We start from the raw sequence: 20,025 nt of genomic DNA on the forward strand, positions 1-20,025 counted from the left end.
AATCAGTGAGTGTGTGAAAGATACTTACATTCGGGAACAACTGCCAATCAATGTGCAAGCACTGTCTAAGTTTAAATTAAGAGCCAAGAAAATGAATACCACAAAACTTCTGGTTGTTGTGATATTCCAAATTATATAATCATTGCCAGCTATCATTCGATATCGTGCATACATATCTAGAATTGAACGTCAATAGCCAGCTAAATTGATACACAGTCAACAGCAAAAATAATCCAACTAACAGAAATAATAACTGAAGTACTTGAAAACAGTGAACACATCAAAACCAGAAGTCAACATTGATGATCGTAAAACAATTTACAACAACCTTTGCAAAACTATACATACGATTAACTACATGTTAAGAATTTTCAACCATTATTTTGGGCATGACAAAGAATATTAAACTACTGTTTAAACATGACAAGAAAGAACAACACCTTATATCATTGCAACAGGGTAAACCTGATGCTTTTGCAGCGACTATTCAGTCACACAATGATTAGAGGGGCACATTAACAGCTAGACCCCTCCCCATTCAGATGATTCAATAATTTAGATAGAGAAGCAGAATAAAAAATTAACATACTGTAAATACAACACATCCTTCACAATTCAGATACACCACATGTAAATATACTGAATGTAGAATAACGGAATAGTCCATTAATTTAAAAAAGATAAAAGGCTGTCACAACTGGTATGTGGATAATCATATCTTTCCCATCTTTCTTTTGGTTACTAATGGGAATTGAGCAGGGCTAGCATCTATCGCCCTATCCCCAACAGCCCTTGAAAGAGTGGTGGCGAGCTGTCCTCTTGAACTGCTGCATTCCATGTGCTGTAGGTAGATCCACAATGCCTTGCCAGGATTTTGACTCAGTGACAGTGAAGGATTGACATTATATTCAGAAGTCAGGACAGTGAGTAGCTTGGAGGGAAGCTTGCAGGTGGTGGTGTTCAAAGTTTCCTCTAATTTTCTTAACATGTCAACATCAATCACCATGTGCAGAACATCGCTCAGGCTGCAACTGCACAGCTTTGTGGAAGCTATGGCGGCATTGGTTTTCTAGATGATCATGGTCATGATCATACGCTGGTACTATGCAAGGAGCCTTGGTGTAGTTTCAGTACCACATTTTGTAGATGGTACACACTGTTGCTGCAAAGCATCAGTGGTGGAGAGACAGAATATTTGTGGATATGATGCCTATCAAGTGGACTGCTTCGTCCTGGATGGCGTCAAGCTTCAAGTTGGATATGCATTCATGAGGCAAGTGGTGAGTATTCTATCACACTCATGCCTTGTGCTTTGTTATTGGCTATAGGCTCTGGGGAGTCATAAATTATTCAATGCAGAAATCCTAGGCTCTGGCCTGCTCTTTTAGCCACAGTACTTATTGTGACTATGTCAGCTGAGTTCTGGTCAATGCCCAGGATGTTGAAGGTGGGGAATTCACCAAGATATTGCCACTCACCAAGATATTGCCAAGGGATGATGGTTAGACTCTCTTTCGTTAAAAATGGTCATTGCTTGGCACTTATGCAGCATGAACTTTACTCACCACTTGATATTGTTTTGTTACATTTGGACTTGGACTGCTTCAGAATCAGATGAGTCATGAATACTGCTGAACATTATGCAATCAGCAGTTGACATCCCTACTTCTGACTTTATGTTGGAGGGAAGGTCTTTGAAGAAGCTGAAGATGGTTGGGCCTAGAACCCTGTCCTGCGTATCTTCTGCAGAGACATTCTGGAGCCGAGATGACCAAACTCTGACAACAACAACCAAGTTCCTTTGAGCCAGGTATGGCTCCAACCAGTGGAGAGTTTGCAACTGACTCCCATTGACTCCAGTTATGCCACAGTTCTCTGATCCTACTCTTGGTCACATGCAGTATTGATATCAAGGATAGTCAGTCCTACCTCAGCTCAGGAATTCAGCTCTTTTGGATATTTTTGAACCAAGCCTGCAATGAGGTCAGGATCTTAAAGGCCCCAGTGGAACCTAAACTTAAGAAAACATTATTTTTTTCTGCAATTGGCTATTCTACCTTTAAAACCTGAAATGATAAAATTTAAAAAGGGAAACTTCTAGATTTATTTCCTTGTGGAAATCCCTCTTCTTACCTCTATCATCTCCCCATATTCAACTCACACCACTTGTCTTGTACAAACCTACTTCAGACAGACAACAGGACAGTCTAGGTAACAAAATTCTCCCCAGACAGGATCAATGCAGCTACACAAATAGGTGGCTTACTGGGTCATAATGGCTCTTCCAGATCAGTTTCACTCCTTAATAGAGTATTAGGCAAGTCAAATCCTAAATTGAAATCTGGCATGATGGATCATATTTTGTTTTGTTTTTAATTTAATGAGGTAGTCTTTAACTGAAAGACAAGGGTGCAATGATACAGATTTCATTTTAACAATAAAACAGAAGTTTTTTAAGCAAAAGTAAAGACAAAATAAACCAAGCTAATTGCATATGACAACTTAAAAATTTTAGACACACAATTAAAATATAGTTTCCATCTATCCCAACAGTATCCCTTTACAGTAATCAAATACCAGAGAAAATTCAAGTCTTTGTCAACTCTATAAGTTTAATTTAATTGGTGCTTTTAATTTCAGGTCTTGACAGTCCAATAGCCTCTTCCTTGAGTATTTCACACAACTAAGGTTAGAGTTTCTCAACTTTAAACGACCCTTTAGGATTCTGACCAAACTCTTCTGATCTGAAACTTCCAAACTAAAGCTCACACTCAGGCAATCTATTTCCTAACTTTTTAAGGTAACTCTTTTCTCTACAAGAAATTGTTTCCAATGTCTAATTTCCAGTAGGACTTCGGAGAACAGAAACAAAAGCTTTCCAAGCTACAGGAGGTTTCCATAAACAAGCCAAACATCAGTCACTGATTATTCTAAGTGACAGCCGACAAATACTCTTCAAAGTTTCCTTTGTCGACTCGTAAAGTTCTTCCAATACAAATAATTCTCCAATAGCATCCAGAAACACACTCTCATATACCGATTTCAAAAACCTATGGCTTCAAAAATACCTTCATTCACACAGTTCAAAACCCACATACCATTTATTCAACTCTATTATAGATGTTAAAGTACACATAAATCACACATCATACATCACAAGTAGGAGAAAGTTAGGACTGCAGATGCTGGAGAGTCAGAGCAGAAAAGTGTGGCACTAGAAAAACACAGCGGGTTAGTCAGTATCTGAGGAACAGGAGTCAATGTTTCAGGCAGTCCTGATGAAGGGCTAATGCCCAAAACATCAACTCTTCTGCTCCTCGATGTTGCCATACATCACAAGTGTCAATTCTTCCAACTCTTACAGCTGACGATATACCAAAACCTGCCCATCAGACCATCTAAATAGCATATAAAATAGTGATCAGATCATCTTACCACTGGCTTGATCTTCAAGGAAGATCGACATTGCATTCAAACACTGAAGATGTGAGCTTATTTTCAGATATCAAAAGCAGAGGAAATCACAGTGACATCTCCTTCATTGCAATCAGATCAAAACATATACATATCAATTGATATTTTCAGTCCTAAAACACCAGACTCAAATGAACAGACTCAGCAACCATGTAAGTATTAGAGTGAACAGCTTACTTTAATCATTGCTCTGGTTGCTGACGAGCTGATTATTAACACACATGATCCAGCAAATCAACTTATCAAAGCCTTTGGTCAGTAATATCATTTGCCAACCCTGTCACTTTTTAACATAACTATTATGACCTGCAGCTCACTCAAAGGTTTCTGTTTTCCTGCATTCAAACATTTTTGTTTTTAATTAGCAAAAATAAATAAACCAGGGAATTAAGCAATTTAATACAATAGTCCATTTAACTGTTTATATTCAAATTCTCTTTTGAATGTGCCTTTAAATGAATTTTGAGAACCAGGATGAATGTTTACCTCTGTAATTGGGGATTTAAGATTAATATTCCTAGCAGCAGCGATCTCCTGCAGTTGATTCACAACCTCTGTAATAGTCAATCGCTCTTCAGGATTTACCTTCATCATATTACCTACAACAAAAAGGAAGAATATCGAGGTCATCATGCTATCTTCAGTCAATATGAACTAACAAATATGGTTAAAACATTATACTAGGACTCTAATTTCCTCAACAGATTCCAGTTACTAGCTGCAAATTAGGAATCACAGCTTAAATGAAAATAAGTAAAATTGTATTTATACAGTCCTTCCCATACTTGGACTGTTTCATAATGTTACACAACAATGAACAATTTTGCAATACAGCCTACTGGGGTGGAGACATACTCTGCATTCAACTTGCATCTGACAAGGTGTTAAAACAGCAGAGTGATAACACCCTATCAATCTGCTTTCTCTGTGTTGGTCAGCCAGGATACTGGAAGAATTCCTTTGCTTTCACATGAGTAGTACATTGAGATCTTTTCCACAGAAATGATCAGAAAATTGAGATTCAGCATCTTTTACAGTTCATTACTCCTGCAACATTGCACTCAAACATCAATGTGGATTGCGTTTTCCAGATCTAAAGTGTACCCTGAATATTTAATAAGCACAAATTAACAGTAATATATCACACCAAAACATGCAAAGTGACCAGAGTTGAAAAACGTGCTGGAAAGCCACAGCAGGCCAGGCAGCATCCGAGGAGCAGGAGAATCGACATTTTGGTCGATTCTCCTGCTCCTCGGATGCTGCCTGGCCTGCTGTGGTCTTCTAGCACGACATGTTTCAACTATGGTACTCCAGCATCTGCAGTCCTCACTTTCTCCTAGATGAAAAGTGACCATCATCACCTCAATCTGCTTCAGCCAACATTAAGCAAAATGACACACTTCAGTTCTTTTGTATTTTATAAAATGAATGCAGGTCCCTGATTGCAGTCCCACCCTGTTTTAAATATACTGCCAATTTTTTATTACTCCATTTCCCTGCTTGAAATAGCCAAAAGTTTACCCACAACTAAGAGAAAAAGGGATAGCATATCTGATCCAAGATCTTAGCATATGGATCAGAAGTAACTCAACTTTTGGGGCCATGAATAGCACTGTGGACAGGGATGTTCTTTAAACAGACTCTTGAAATGCATTTAATATGGCTTTGTGCAAGATTTGCACGAAATGTGCACAGACTTGGAAATAACTTTAGAGCAAAGGTAACAATTAGGATCATAGAATCACCACAGGGCAGGAGCAGACCATTCAGCCCATCAAGTCCACACCAACCCTCTGAACAGCATCTCATCCTATCCTATCCCTCTAACCCTTCATTCTCCATGGTAATCCACCTAACCTACACATCCTGGGACAATATGGAAAATTGAGCATGGCCAATCCACCTAATCTGGATATCTTTGAGTGCTCTGGTTTCCTCCCACAGTACAGAGGAAACCCACGCAGATCGCAGAGAATGTGCAAATTCCACACAGTCACCCAAGATGAGAATCGAACTCTGGTGCTTGGACTGTGAGGCAGCAGTGAACCACTGTGCCTAACCCTGATAGGAAGTAGGAAAGAATCAAGTGGGAAAAAACAGTTCATTCTCTGAATGGCAGAAGGCGAAAAGTGGCAGTCGCAAAGGATCTGTACTGGAGCCTTGGCTTTTCAGAGGTACATTCAAGATCTGAACAATGAAATTGAGAGTTGCATACCAGCTTTGCAAATTCCATCAAGTCAATAGCACAAGTTATATGGATGGGACCAGAAATTTACAAAGGGCCACAAACAGACTAAATTATGAGAGCAAAAAGTAGTCAAGGAGGTCAAGAGATCATTCATTTCACTGGTGAGCTTCAAGCATCATATTCACACTATCACAAAGACCGCCTATTTCCACTCTATAATATCATTCAGCTTTGCTGCTATTTCAGCTCATCTGCTCCTGAAACACCCAATCACACTTACATTTCCTCGAGACTCATGATTCTGCAACAATCCTGCCCAGTTGCCCCATGTTCTATTCTCCATAAAGTTGAGGTCATCTGAACTTCTGCAGAACAAACCTACACTCTCAGCAAGTTCTGTTCTCCATAATCCCCATGGTTGACTGATCAACATTTGCTCTCGAACAAGCAATGCACTGATTTTAAAATGTTCATGTTTGATTTCTGTCCGTGCTGTCTCCTCCAACCCCACAAAAGCACTCCTCTATTTATGGCTTCTTGCACTTTTCTCTATTCACCTGAATAATTGCTCCACCATTGGCAACCATGGTACACAGTGCTCAGGTTCTTAAGACCATAAGATATAGGAGAAGAATTGGAGTCATTTTGACCATCGAGTCTGCTCCTTCATTTGATCATGGTTGATGTTTCCCAAATCCATTGCCCTGTCTTCTCCCCATATTCCATGATGCCCTTACTAATCAAGAATCTATCTATCTCTGTCTTAAATACAATCAATGACTTGGCTTCCACAGCCTTCTGCGGCAATGATTTCCACAGATTCACCATCCACTAGTTGAAGAAATCCCTCATCTCACTTCTTAAGGGTAGTCTCTTCACTCTGAGGCTGTATCCTCAGGTCCTGTCTCTCCTACTAGCAGAAACAGCTACTCAACATACACTGCATCCAAGCTTCTCAGTATTCTTTAAGTTTCAATGAGATCGAATACAGACCCAGAAGCCCTAAACTGGTTCTCATATGACAAGCCCTTAAACCTCAGATCATTCTTTCAAACCTCTCCTCTAATGCCAGCACATCCTTCCTTAGATACGGAGCCCACCATAATTCAAATGTGTTCTCACCAGAACCTGATACAGACTCAGTACTACATTCCTGCTCTTGTATTCTAGCCCTCTCAAATTCAATGCTAACACTGCATTTACCTTCTTAACTGCCAAATGGACGCGCATGTTAACCATAAGAGAATCCTGAACAAGGATCTTAAATCCCTTTGTGCTTTAAATTTCCAAAACCTTTCCCCATTTAGAAAATAATCTACATCTCATACAGTGCATAACCTCATACTTTGGCACACTGTATTCCATGTGACAATCCTTTGCCTACCTCATGGCATGCCCATGTTCTTCTGCAACATCCTACCTCCTCAAAAATACATATCCACCTATCTTTGTATCATTTTCAAACCTAGTAACAATGCTTTCAAGTTCCTGTAATGTAAATAGTAGTCGTCCCAACACAGAATCCTGCAGAACTCCACTAGTCACCGGCTGCCATCTTGAAAAAGACCTCTGTATTCCACACTCTGCAATCTGCTCATCAGCCAATCCTCTATTCATACCAGTACCTTGCCTCTAACACCATGGGCTTTCAGCTTATATAGCAGACTCCCATGTGGCACCTCGTCCAGGTCTTCAGAAATTCAAACAGATCACACCAACTGGCTCTCCTTGGTTTAATTTGATAGTTACCTTCTCAAAGAATTCAAACAAATTTGTCAAACATGACCTCCCCTTGTTAAAGGTGTCTTGACTCAGCCCTATTTGACCATGCACTGCCAAGTACTCTGCAATCTCATCCTTAATAATGGACTCTAAAATCTTAGCGACCACCAAGGTCAGGTTAACTAGCCTATAATTTCCTGCCTTGTGTCTCCCTCCCTTCTTAAACACCATTGTTAAATTAGCTACATTCTGGTCCTCTAGGACTCTCCCTGATTCCAGAGATTCCTGAAAGATCACCATCAATGCCTCCATAACTTCCTCAGCTATGTTATTTAGAACCCTGGGGCATAGTCCATCAAGTGCAGGTAATTAATCATGTTCAGATCTGTCAGCTTCTCCAGCACCTCCTCCTTAGTGATGGTCACTATACTCACCTCTACCCCCTGACTTTTGTGAAGTTCTGGTATGCTACTGGTGTCTTCCACCATAAAGACTGATACAAAGTACCTATTTAGTTCCCCTGCCATTTCTTAGCTCTCCATTACTCCTTCTCCATCCTCAAGACCAAGACAACCTTTCCGCATCTACCTTGCCATGTCCACTAAGAATGAATGTTTCAATAAGGTCATTTGTGTATATTCCAATGAGTATGAACACAGTCTACTCAGCCCCTCCTCAAAAGACAGTACCCTCTACTCGTTATCAGCCCAGTGAACCTTCTTTGGACTGCACCTAATTCCAGTGCTAAGAGACACAAAACTGCTCACTGTATTCCAGGTGTGGTCTGACTCGTGTCTTGAATAGGTTTAGCAAAATCTCCCTAATTCTTGTAGTCCTTTCCATTTGACATAAAGACCAACATTCACTTGTCTTCCCCATGATCTGCTAAACTTGGATGCTAGTTTTTTTTAAATTCATAGACAAGAACTCCCAAATCACTTTGTTCTATAGTTAACTGTCATCTTTCTCGATTAAAATAATATCCAACTCCACTACTCATCCTCGCAAAGTTCATAACATCACATTTCTCCAAGTTATGTTCCACCTGCCAAGTTTTTGCCTATTCTTTTAACTTGTCCATATCTCACTGCAGATTCTCTGCATCATCCTCACCACTTGTCTTCCAGTATTGCTGGTCATCTGCAAACTTAGCCATAATACATTCAGTTTACTCACCTAAATCATTAATATATAATGGAAATAATTATGGCCCCAGCATCAATCTGTGTGACACTCAACTAGTTACAGGGGTGCTATCCTGAAAATGCTCTCTCCTTATACCAACTCTCTGCGTTCTGTTAGTTAGCCAATCTCTAACCAGGCTAATATGCCACCTCCAACACTACGGGCTCTTATCTCATTAAGTAGCCTAATGTGTGGTTTCCTGTCAAACACCATCTGAAAATCCAAATATATAAAATCTCCTGCTTGCTAGCCAACAACTGATCACTGGATTTAGGCTGCAGATAAACTGTGACCTATCAAAATGGTGGAATTGAAGAGCTAAATAGTTATGTTCCGCAGTTGACAAAGTTTTGTTTTCTCTTGAAGCAGAAAAATCTTCCTAAAAATTCCTAATCACAATAAAGTATATAACAAGAAAAATGTTTCATCTACAAACTTTATGAATCTAAAGAAAGATCTAAAAAAGATGGCAGCATAGTGCCTTAAACAATAAAAAGTCATTTCAAGTTATTTTATTAAAACAACCTTAAGCTGGAATTTGCTATTTAAGTATTATTTAATTTAAGCATCATGCAACTTGGTATGTTGTAACAAAATAGACCAAGTCAGGTTTTTATAACAGTTCTCATTTCAAAAACTCAGCAAAAACTAAAACTGAAGAAAAATCTGTTGACATTTCCCTACTCATTCTTTTAAAGCAATGCAAGGTGAGATTAGCCACAAATATGAATCTCTCTCTCATCCGTACCCTCATACATTCTTTGAGCTCTTCTTACTCGTAAAGCTTCTTCCTGGAGCCTTCACAAAATTCCCAATAAACTGCTGGCCACCAGTTCCACTTCGGGCCTCAAGATAAAACTGTAAACAGTCTCTCCCCTCAGGTACTGTTACAAGTCCTTTCAAACCACTGTCATCAGTACCCTTCCAAAGAAATTCTCAAAAAAGTTACAACAACAGATAATCTCCTTTGGCTGCCCAAGTTTCTTAATATTGTTGCCTCCCAAATCTTGTCCATCTTCTACACACCTCCTGGTTTCTGCCTCTGTCACTACCTCAGCTCAACTGTTGTCAAAACTTGCATTCATACCTGCATCAACTTCAGAGAAGACTATTTCACAGCTGATCTGGCAAGCATCCAGCAACTTGGGTTCCATCACAACCTATGCACTATTCTTCATCAAGTTGTGATTTTTATTCTTGAAATTCATTTCTTGAATAGTGTCAATTTTACCTGTATCTACAACTATCTCCAGTTTTACAACACTTCACTCTGAACTCTTTCTACAACTCTAGCCTTTTTCACTCAATTAATGGCACCTTTCTCAGTTGCTTGCTCAGCACGCTCCAGAATTCCCTCTCCTCCACATCTTCCATATTGCACTACACAAATGCAATGTTGCTGTTACTAGATGTATTTTATTCCATTTTATCACATTTTTCAACAGGTAAAGAGTGTCATTCGTAAAATAAATGACACTCTTTACCTAATTATTCCAGCTACTTTACAAATTAAAGTATTCACAGCAGAAGACTAACCTCCCATACCCAAGTTCATTGCTGTTAAAGAATAAACAATAATTTATTTATATTTATTTGTGATTCAATGAGTCAGTAATATATCTTGCAAAATGAAACCAGAACATCAAAGTAAAAAATAATTTAGTTTTACACATGATACTTACGAATAAGGTCATGAAAAACAGTGTATCTGATATCATTCACAGGAATCGAGTACTTTCCATTTACTATTCCAAGTTTAGCACCATCTTCAAATGGATGCTGCTTAAAGCACAAAAGGTACAGGATACAACCTAAAGCCTAAAGAAAGTTACAAAATACATTTCAATAAAAGCTGTATCTTAATTAAGCACGATAACACCATGCACAACTGCAATTATCAGCAGGTATTATGCCTGCAGGTAAATTTACCTATTTTGATTTAGGGAGGTTTTGCGGCACCATGGCTCAGTGGCTAGCACTGAGCGCCAATGACCCAAGCTCAATTCTAACCTCAGGCAACTGTCTGTGTGGAGTTTGCACGTTCTCCCAGCATCTGCGTAGGTTTCCTCCGGGTGCTGCGGTTTCCTCCCACAATCTAAAAATTTGCAAGCAAGATGGATTTGCCATATTAAATTACCCATAGTGTCCTGGGACATGTAGTTTAGGTGCATTAGCCCTGGAAAATGCAAGATTACAGAGATAGGGTCTGGATGGGATGCTGTCTGGAGGATTGGAGTGAACTTGTTGGGCCGAATGGTCTGTTTCCACACGATAGGGATTCTAAAATGCTAGGTATTCAAGGCACTTGGCAAACCACACCTGGAATACTGCGAATGGTTTTGTGCCACTTATCGAAGGGAAAGATACACTGGCTTAGAGGCAATCTAGAGAAGGTCCACTGGGCTGAAAATAAGCAAAGAGGGACTGTCTTACGAGGAGTTTGAATAGATAGTTCCAGTAATCAATGGAATATAGAAGAATGAAAAGCAATCTCATTGAAACATACAAGATTCTTAGGGGATTTGACAGGGCAGATGCAGAAAGGTCGTTCTCCCTGTGGGAGCCACAATGTGGAGATGTCGGTGTTGGGCTGAGTTGAACAAGGTCAGTTAGAATGGAGGTGCAGGTTTCGAATGATTAAGTGCAAATCCTAGAATTTCTTCCAAGTCATTGCCCCAAGATAACTTAAGGTATTATCAACATAAAGGATGTGACACCTCCTTTCTAACTAATTAAAGATTTAAGAGCCTTCTTAGGTGTGCTCAATTCGTTTGCATGAGTTGTATGACCCTTTGAGGTTTTCCTTATAAATTCTGTGTCTAAGGTCTTCCTCTCTCACTCGCACCTGAATACGGAGCAGCACTCTGAAAGCTAGTGTTTTCAAATAAACACGTTGGACAATAAACTGGTATCTTGTGACTTTTGCCCTTGTGGGACAATCAAGGTTGTACATTTAAGACAGATATAAAGAAGAATCTCTTCTCTCTTTGGAATTCTTTATTGCAGAGAGCAGTTGACAATGGGTCATTAAGTATATTCAACACTGAGACTGATAGATTTTAATCAGTAATGAAATCAAATGGTTATAGGGGAAAAAGGCAGGAAAGTGAAGCTAAGGATTCCTGAACAGCCATGATCTCATTGAATGGCACAGCAGACTCAAAGGCCCAATGGTTTACTTACTGTCCTACATCTTATGGGCTCACAGGTAAAAGCTGCTAAGTCTCCTGGACCATATGAGATGCATATTCAAGAAAACAGCTACTCAGATAGGAAAAGTCCCAGTGGAAAACTGGCACTGCATACATTCAAAACATGAAAGAGACAAACATGGGTAATTTTTGGCCAGTTAGCTTAACATCTGTCATTGGGAAAATGCTAGAGTCTACAATAAAAGACGCAATAGCAAAACATTTAGAAATATATGATACAATCAAGCAGAGTCAGTGTGGTATCATGAAGGGGAAATGGTGCCTGACAAAACGTTTTGAGGACGCAACACAGTACCAATAAAGGAGAACCAGAAGATGTGATGTTTTTAGATTTCCAAAAGGTGTTGACAAGGAACTGGACATTAGATTAATTAATAAGATAAATCTAAGGTGTTTGGAGTAGAACAGTAGCATGCCAAGAGGACTGGGTAGAGTTGGGTGAAGGAGGCATTTTCTAGATGGCAACCAGTAACTAGTGGAGTGCCACAGAGATTAGTGCTGAGGCCATAATTATTTTTCAACATACATTAGTGAATTAGTAAGAGGACCGAATGTACTATCACCAAGTTTTCAAATGATCCCACAATAGATAAGAAGGCAAGTAGTGAGGACTGGCACAGTCTACAGAGAGACATAGATAAATTGAATGTTGGCAAATTGAATATAATGCAGGAAAACATCAGGTTGTACTCCTTGGCAGAAAGAAAAAAGTTGAATATTACTGTTATAGAGAAAGACTGTGTAAAAATGCAGCAAAGAGGGATATGCGAGTCTACATGCAAAAACTCACTCGCTAGTAAACAAGTTCAGCAGGAGATATGGAAGTAAATAGAATGGTGGTCTTTATTTCAAAGGGAAAGATTTGCTCAAACCATGTAAGTCACTTGCTAGAGTACAGTTTGAATATCAAGAACAGTTTTAGCCCCTTTACTGAGTAAAGATACACTGGCATTGCAGCCAATCCAAAGGAGACTCACGAGGTTGATTCTAGACTTTATGTGGAGAGCTTGAGTAGTTTTGGACGGTACTCACTTTAGTTTAGAACAGTGGGAGACAAATTTATTTAAACATATAAGATTCTTAGGGGGCTTGAGTAGGTAAATGTGGGGAGACTGTTTCCTCTTCTGGGAAAACCGAGGATCAGAGGGCATTATCTCAAAGTAAGAGGTCCATGGCAGAAATATTGGAAAGCGCAATCGCTGTACCAAACGTTTAGATTAGTAATGGAGAAGAACAAGGAAAAATAGAGCTGGAACTTGCCTTTGATCGAACAAGAAGGGATCTAGCCAGGGTAAAAGGAAAGCAAAAGCTGACACGATGACTAGCAATGGAAAAAGGAGGAAATCGTTCAAGTACACTAAGAAGGAACCAATGGTAGATGACAGAGGGACACGGAGATTATGATGAATGCATATCAGGTGAATTCTTCAACTGAAAAATCAAGCCAAATACAACAAGCTAAGAGAGAAAGTAAAGGTGAAATAAGACTGGCAGAGGGAGAATATGAAAATATGAGAATAGAATGACAGTTAAAATAAACGTAATTCCAAAAAGCTTCAAATGGCTTATACATAGTAAGCAGGTTTATAAGATGGAGTGGGAGTTATTGGGATCCAAGAAAGTGATTTGTGCTTCGAGCCACAGGGCAAGGTCAGTACCCTTACCAAGTAATGGCACCTGTTATAAGGAAGAAGATGCTGACAAAAAAGCTGAAGATATGGAGATGACAGAGGTAATGATGGGAAGAAAATTTCTAGGCAAAGCATACTGGAGACATTGACTCTGATTGGTTTGGATAAGTAACCTGGTTGAGATAGCTTGCATCTCGGGTTCTTTGAGGAATTGGCAGTGAAGATAGCAGAAAGACTTGCCATAATCTTCCAAACAAATCATTAAACACTAGAAGAACCAGCACAAATTTATAAAAGACAGACCATATTTGACGCATCTCATAATCTGGAGGAGAGTTCAGATTCTCCCATAGCAGCTAGATATTTTATACTCGATTGATTGAATAAGTCTATAATCGAGACATAGTATCAGTTACGGTGACCATGCTGCTACAGGATTGTTGTAAAAACACATCTGGGTCACTAATATTCTTTCGAGAAAGAAATCTAAGCCCCTTCGGCCGAATTCATCCATGCCAACCAGGTATCCGAACCTAATCTAGTCCCATTTGCCAGCACTTGGCCAATGGGACTAGATTAGGTTAGAACATCTGGTCGGCATGGATGAGTTGAATTGAAAGATCTGTTTCCATGTTGTACATCTCCATGTCTACAGTTCTTATCCACTCTAGCCTGCAAATGGCTCCAATATTGTTAACCTTCAATTGCTCAAGTCACTTAGTTGTACTCAAGAAGGTATTTCACTTTTGAAAAGCAATTAAGGATGTGCAATAAATCTAGCTGTATCAGCAATGCCTATATTTTGTCAATGATGACAAAAGTGAATTACTCTAATATTAACAGGTGCAACATACCCATATATCCTGTTTTTCATTGATTGGATAGTTGGAATAAAGATCGATTATCTCTGGTGTCCTGTACATTGGAGTTGTGTTTCTTGTAATCTGGTAAACAAAGACAAAAAAAAAGTGTACATGTTTCATTATTCATCATGGATGAAATGGAAATAAACATTGATGCTTAGTTACTATGAGTATCATTGACAACATAATTCCATTTTACTTCAGACTGTAAATCAATTGCCATTAGAGATTATAAGGCTAGAGGATACAAAACAGCACATACAAACAGAAGTCTAAAATTATGAAATATGAATCCCACAAACTCTGTTAAGCTTTTACAAACAATGACCAGACCAGACCAGACCAGACTTAGAGTAATGTGCTCCATTTTGGGCAGTGAAGCACAGAACAATAACCAGAAGCACAGATATTGACTTACAAAGAGATATTGGACAAAATATATGCTTACGCCTTTAATAGATCAGCTCCAGGGTTGACATATAGTCAGAGGATACCCAAGTTCAAATAATTAGTAAAAAAAAAGTAACGTTCTCTTAAAAGCCCTCATGGTGCAGTGGTACTGTCCTAACCTTTGAACCAGGAGGCCCAGGTCCCATCTGCTCCAGAAGTGTGTAATAATATTACTGAACAGGTTGATTGGAAAATATTAAGAGCTGAGATCAGGCGCTTGTCAATGAGTCATTTAATCAGCAACACAGGTGATTTGGTGGAAGTTTTATACATATGTTGTATTAGAAAAACTGAGCTCTCAACAAAAACAGCTCTGCTCTGCTCCAACAGGAAGATGACCAAGTGGACAAAGCAGATCGGGATCATGAAGAAATAATGAAATTGCTACGGAGCCAGCTTTGCAAAACAGTGAAAATGATCAAGATCTGTCAACAAACCAGGTACACCTATTTCTTCTGCAGGAGTACCAAGGTGAAGAGGTCGGCACTTGGCATCTGTCCTTGTGGATCCTGCGTGAAAACAATAGCTGAAAGGAATTGCACCTACAGCACCACACCAGCCCTTATTTTGCAGTTCGTTGACAATAGCAGCTGAAGCATCAAAAAGCAGTGGTTGGGGAGTCTGAACCTTGCCAAAGATTTGTGTGTCAGTAAACTTGCTAATAAAAGTTTGAGTGAAAAAGCAAACAAAGAGAGCTGAGCTCTTGGCTGCTCTCTCCCTGGTGGGTAGTGTTTGTTAATTAGATGATTCGATATGTTTGATTGTAGATATATTCACATTTTTAAAACTGAGCACTTCTCTAGGGTGTTGGTTTCCGGACAGGAAAATGGTCCAGAAGGGAAAATGTGAACAAATACTTGTACCATATTATATATTTACAATAAACCCTTCATAAATCTCAGAAACTTTTTTTGCTGCCTAATTCAACATATGGATATCGATGTCTAAAACAACATTAGGGTATCTTCTCTGCACTTCTTCGAAATGGTGCCATGAGATCTTTTACATCCACAGTGCAGACAGACGGATTTCAGTTTCATTTCTCATCACAAATCCAGCACCTCTGACAATGCAACTTTCTCTGATATTGTACTACATACAGAGTCATAGAGTCATAAAGATGTGCAGCACGGAAACAGACTCTTCGGTCCAACTTGTCTGTGCCAACCACTCAGCCTTGATTTTTATAAGTCAAGCCTCAAGCCTTGAATCTGGAACCATGACTCAGAGGCACAAGTGCTTCCAGTTGCTCACTTTCACAATAATACAATAAAAGTAACTGAAATAAGTCTTTAAACTCAAGACTTTCCATTAAGTCAAAAAAGATGAATGGTAATTCAATCAAACATATATTTCAAACAGATCTTATAAATAGTATTAATCATTGGAATATAACTCACCTCAAATATCTGCTGTATTGCAAAAGAATATTTTGATGTAGAATTGGAATACTAAGTGAAGAGGAAATTTGTACTTTCGTCGGTTTTATAGCTTCTAATTGATCACAGTTTTTGGCCTTTAAAGATGCTGAACCAAGCCATGAAGTCATTGTTAAAAATATTTACATAAACAAATAAGTAGGAGCTGAAATGGACCATACAATTAGTCTGTCATTCGATTTGATCACAGCTAATTTTCTGGCTCTGTTCCATTTACCAACTGTTCCCTTAACCCTAGGTTTCTGAGATCGAATGCCTGATCATCTCAGCTCAAATATGTCCAATGAACTAATACCCACAATTCTCCAGGATACAGAATTCCAAAGATTCCCCAATTACTTGAGGGGAAAAATTTCTCGTCTGAATCTTAAATGATGGTCCCCTTTTCCTGAGAGTACACTCCAGTGTTTGAGATGAGCCCACTGGGGTAAACAACCGCTCAGTATCTGCTCTGTGAAGCTGCTTCAGAAGTTTGCACATTTCAGTAGATCCCCTCGTTCCTCTAAACACCAGAGAATATATGCTTAATTTATTCAGCCTTTCATTCCAGGAAGCAATCTAGTGAATCATTGCTGTATCATCACCAACACAATTCAGTGTCTTGCTGAAGGTAGAGCATTCCAAGTGTGGTCTCATGAAAATACTGTACAATTCTAATAAAACCTTCTTGTACTTCTACTCAAATTTATTTGCAATGAAGACCAGCATGCCACTACCTTCCTAATCACTGGCAGAATCTCATGTTGACTTATTGGTTTTACTGCAAAAGTAAGTCAAAGTCACTCAGAATATCAGCATTTACATTTGACTGCTTTGAAAAAAAATTCTGCTTTTCTATTATATAAAATTGAATACCATCATCGTCTTCTACGTTATACTCTTGTCTATCTAGTTCTATTCACCAATACTCCGTTTGGGTTACTCCAGGACCATTCAGCACAAGACCTCATTTACAGCCTTGGACCAAACATAGACAAAAGGCTAACTCAAGAGATGGGTCGAGAGTGTGCCATGAAAATAAGGAAATGATAGATGAAGTCAACAGTTACTTTGTATCAGTCTTCATGAGAGTGGACACTAGTAATATCCCAGAAGCAGCTATAAACCATGAAATGTAAGGGTGGCAGGAACACAGGAAGATTACAATCACTAGACAAGTGGCACTGAGTAAATTGTTGAAGAGGTAGGCTGACAAGTGCTGGGGTCCTGATTGACTTTATCCTTGGATCTTAAATGAGGTGGTTAATGAGACAGTTGATGCATTGGTTGCAATTCCCTAGAACTCCTTTGATTTGAGGATGGTTTCAATGGATTGGAAGATAGCAAATGTAATTCCTTTATTAAAAAAAGCAGACAGAAAACAGAAAAGTACAGGCCGTTAGGTTAACATCTGCCATAGAGAATTGTTAAAAGCTATTACTAAATAAGTCAAACCTTGGCACTTGGATAACTTCAAGATAATCAAGCAGAATCAACATGATATTTTTGAAGGGAAAACCATGGTTGACCAACCTATTAATATTCTCTGAGGAGGCGATATGTGCTGTGGATGGAGGGAAACCAGTGGAGTAACAGCATTTAGATTTCTAGCAGGCATTTAACAAGGTGCCAGATTATTGCAGAAAATAAGAACTCATGCCTTGGGGATAGCAAATTAGCATAGATAAGAGATTGGCTGGAAGCAACAGGAAGCAGAGAGTAGATGTAAATGTGTTTTTTCTCTCAGGCTGACAAGGTGTAACAAGTGGTATGCCACAGGGATCACTGCTGGGACCTGAAGTGTTCACAGTTTAAGTATCACACAACACCAGCTTATAGTCCAACAGGTTTAACTGGAAGCGCACTAGCTTTCGGAGCGACGCTCCTTCAACAGGTGGTAGTGACCACTACCACCTGATGAAGGAGCGTCGCTCCGAAAGCTACTGTGCTTCCAATTAAATCTGTTGGACTATAACCTGGTGTTGTGTGATTTTTAACTTTGTACACCCTAGTCCAACACTGGTATCTCCAAATCATGACAGTTTAAGTGAGTGACTTGGCTCAAGGGACTGAAGATATGCAGCCAAATTTGCTGATGACACAAAGATGGGTGGAAAAGCAAGCTGTGAAGAGGACACAAGGTAGTTACAAATAGTATAGATAGGATAAGTAAGTCATCAAATGAAGTATAATATAGGGAAAAATGAGAAATTGTCCAGTCATTGCAGAGGGCACTGGGTGTCCTTATGTATGAATTGCAGAAAATTAGCATGCAGGTACAACAAGAAATTCAGAAAACAAATAGAATTTATTGCAAAGGGAATTGAATACAAAGATAGACAGCTTATATTTCAGTTAAAAGGGGCTCTGGCGAGACAACACCTGGAGTACTGTAAACATTATTGGTCACCTTATTTAAGGAAGGATATAAATGCATTGGAGGCAGTTCAGAGACTGTTTACCAGACTAATATCTGGAATGGGCAGGTCGTCTTTTGAGGACAGGTTTGAATCTCATCGCTTGACTGTAGAAGAGCAAAAGGAGACTTGAATGAAACATATAAACTCCTGAGAGGCCATGACAAAGGTGATGTGGAGAGGAAGATAGATTTCATGAAAAGTTATCCAGTGTCGGCAGGAATGAATATTTGAGGTTGTAATCAAATCAGTCATGATCTTATTGAATGGTGGAGGAGGTTTGAGGAGCTGAATGGCCAACTTGTCATTCTGATTCATATGATCAAATAAAAAGGCCTTAGTAAGATTGAATTCAATGGAAAGCAGGGGAAAATTCACCACTGATTGATGCCAACTAGGCATAAAGAAAGAGGGTCCTGGATGTTGGAGGCTAAACATCTCAACCAGGATAATGGACCAGGCCCAACCATTTTCAACTGTTTCATCATTGTCCTTTCCTATGCATCATAAGGTCAGAAGTAGTTACATTCACTGATGACGCACAGCATTTTACACCATTTATGAGGCGTCTGTACTGAAACAGTCCAACACATCACGTAGTAAGACCGAGACAACAGTCAGGCTTGAGCTGGTAAGTGTCTAGTTCAATTATGCACACAAGCACTAGGGAGAGACCAGCTTCAACCACAGTAAATGCAACCATCTCCCCTTGATAGTCATACCATAACTGAATCCCCCACCATGAACATCCACTGACCAAAAACATCACCAGATTAGTTCTGTAGAAGGTAAAGAGTTCCACAGATTCACTAACTTCAGCGAAGAAATTCCTCTTTATCTCTGTTCCAACTGGGGAGCCCCTTTCATCCAGTTTATGTCCTCTGGTCCTAGACTAATCCACAAGTGGAAAGAATCTCTTAGGAACTACCCTGTCGAGCACTTTAAGAATTTTATCTTTTTTAGTAAGGTCGCCTCTCACTCTTCTCAACTCTAACCTACTCAACCTCTCATCAGAAGAAAACCCCTCCATACCCAAGATCAATCCAATAAACCTTCTCTGGACAGCTTGCATTGCTTGTATGCTACTGTTTAGTTAGGGCACGAATATGGTTTTCCAAGCATGATCTAACTAGTGCCTTGTAAAGTTTTAGCAAAACATACCTACTTTTATTCTCCATTTCCTCTAAAGCTGTGGACAACTTTCCATTTACCTTTTCTATTACCTGCTGAACTTCAATGTTTTTTTTAAATTCAAACACAAGGACTCCTGTGTGTTGTGTCAGATCCAGGGGACTTACCATGTCGCACCATTTGTTTCCCTACTTTCTCTTCAGACATAATTACTGTATTTAATTCCTGTCCCCCTTTTCCCCTTGATTATTTAATATTTCAGGAATGCGATTGCTAAGCGCTACATGCTACTCCTACTATGAAGACTAATGCAACATATTTAATTCCTCTG

General features: G+C 39.2%; 1 protein-coding gene across 3 annotated transcripts in view; it reads right to left on the reverse strand.

The window, feature by feature from the left end:
* Positions 1–20,025, reverse strand: part of gak (cyclin G associated kinase) — a 109,406-nt gene that overhangs the window by 53,407 nt on the left and 35,974 nt on the right. For all 3 annotated transcript variants that reach the window (XM_072589108.1, XM_072589109.1, XM_072589107.1), the window contains exons 7-9: positions 14,270–14,359; positions 10,255–10,390; positions 3,961–4,073 (exon numbers count right to left, since the gene is read on the reverse strand). In XM_072589108.1, the coding sequence (XP_072445209.1) occupies positions 3,961–4,073; positions 10,255–10,390; positions 14,270–14,359 (339 nt within the window). The remainder of the gene's footprint in view (positions 1–3,960; positions 4,074–10,254; positions 10,391–14,269; positions 14,360–20,025) is intronic.

This window comes from Chiloscyllium punctatum, chromosome 2 (assembly GCF_047496795.1).
Source record: "Chiloscyllium punctatum isolate Juve2018m chromosome 2, sChiPun1.3, whole genome shotgun sequence".
Lineage (NCBI taxonomy): Eukaryota > Metazoa > Chordata > Chondrichthyes > Orectolobiformes > Hemiscylliidae > Chiloscyllium > Chiloscyllium punctatum.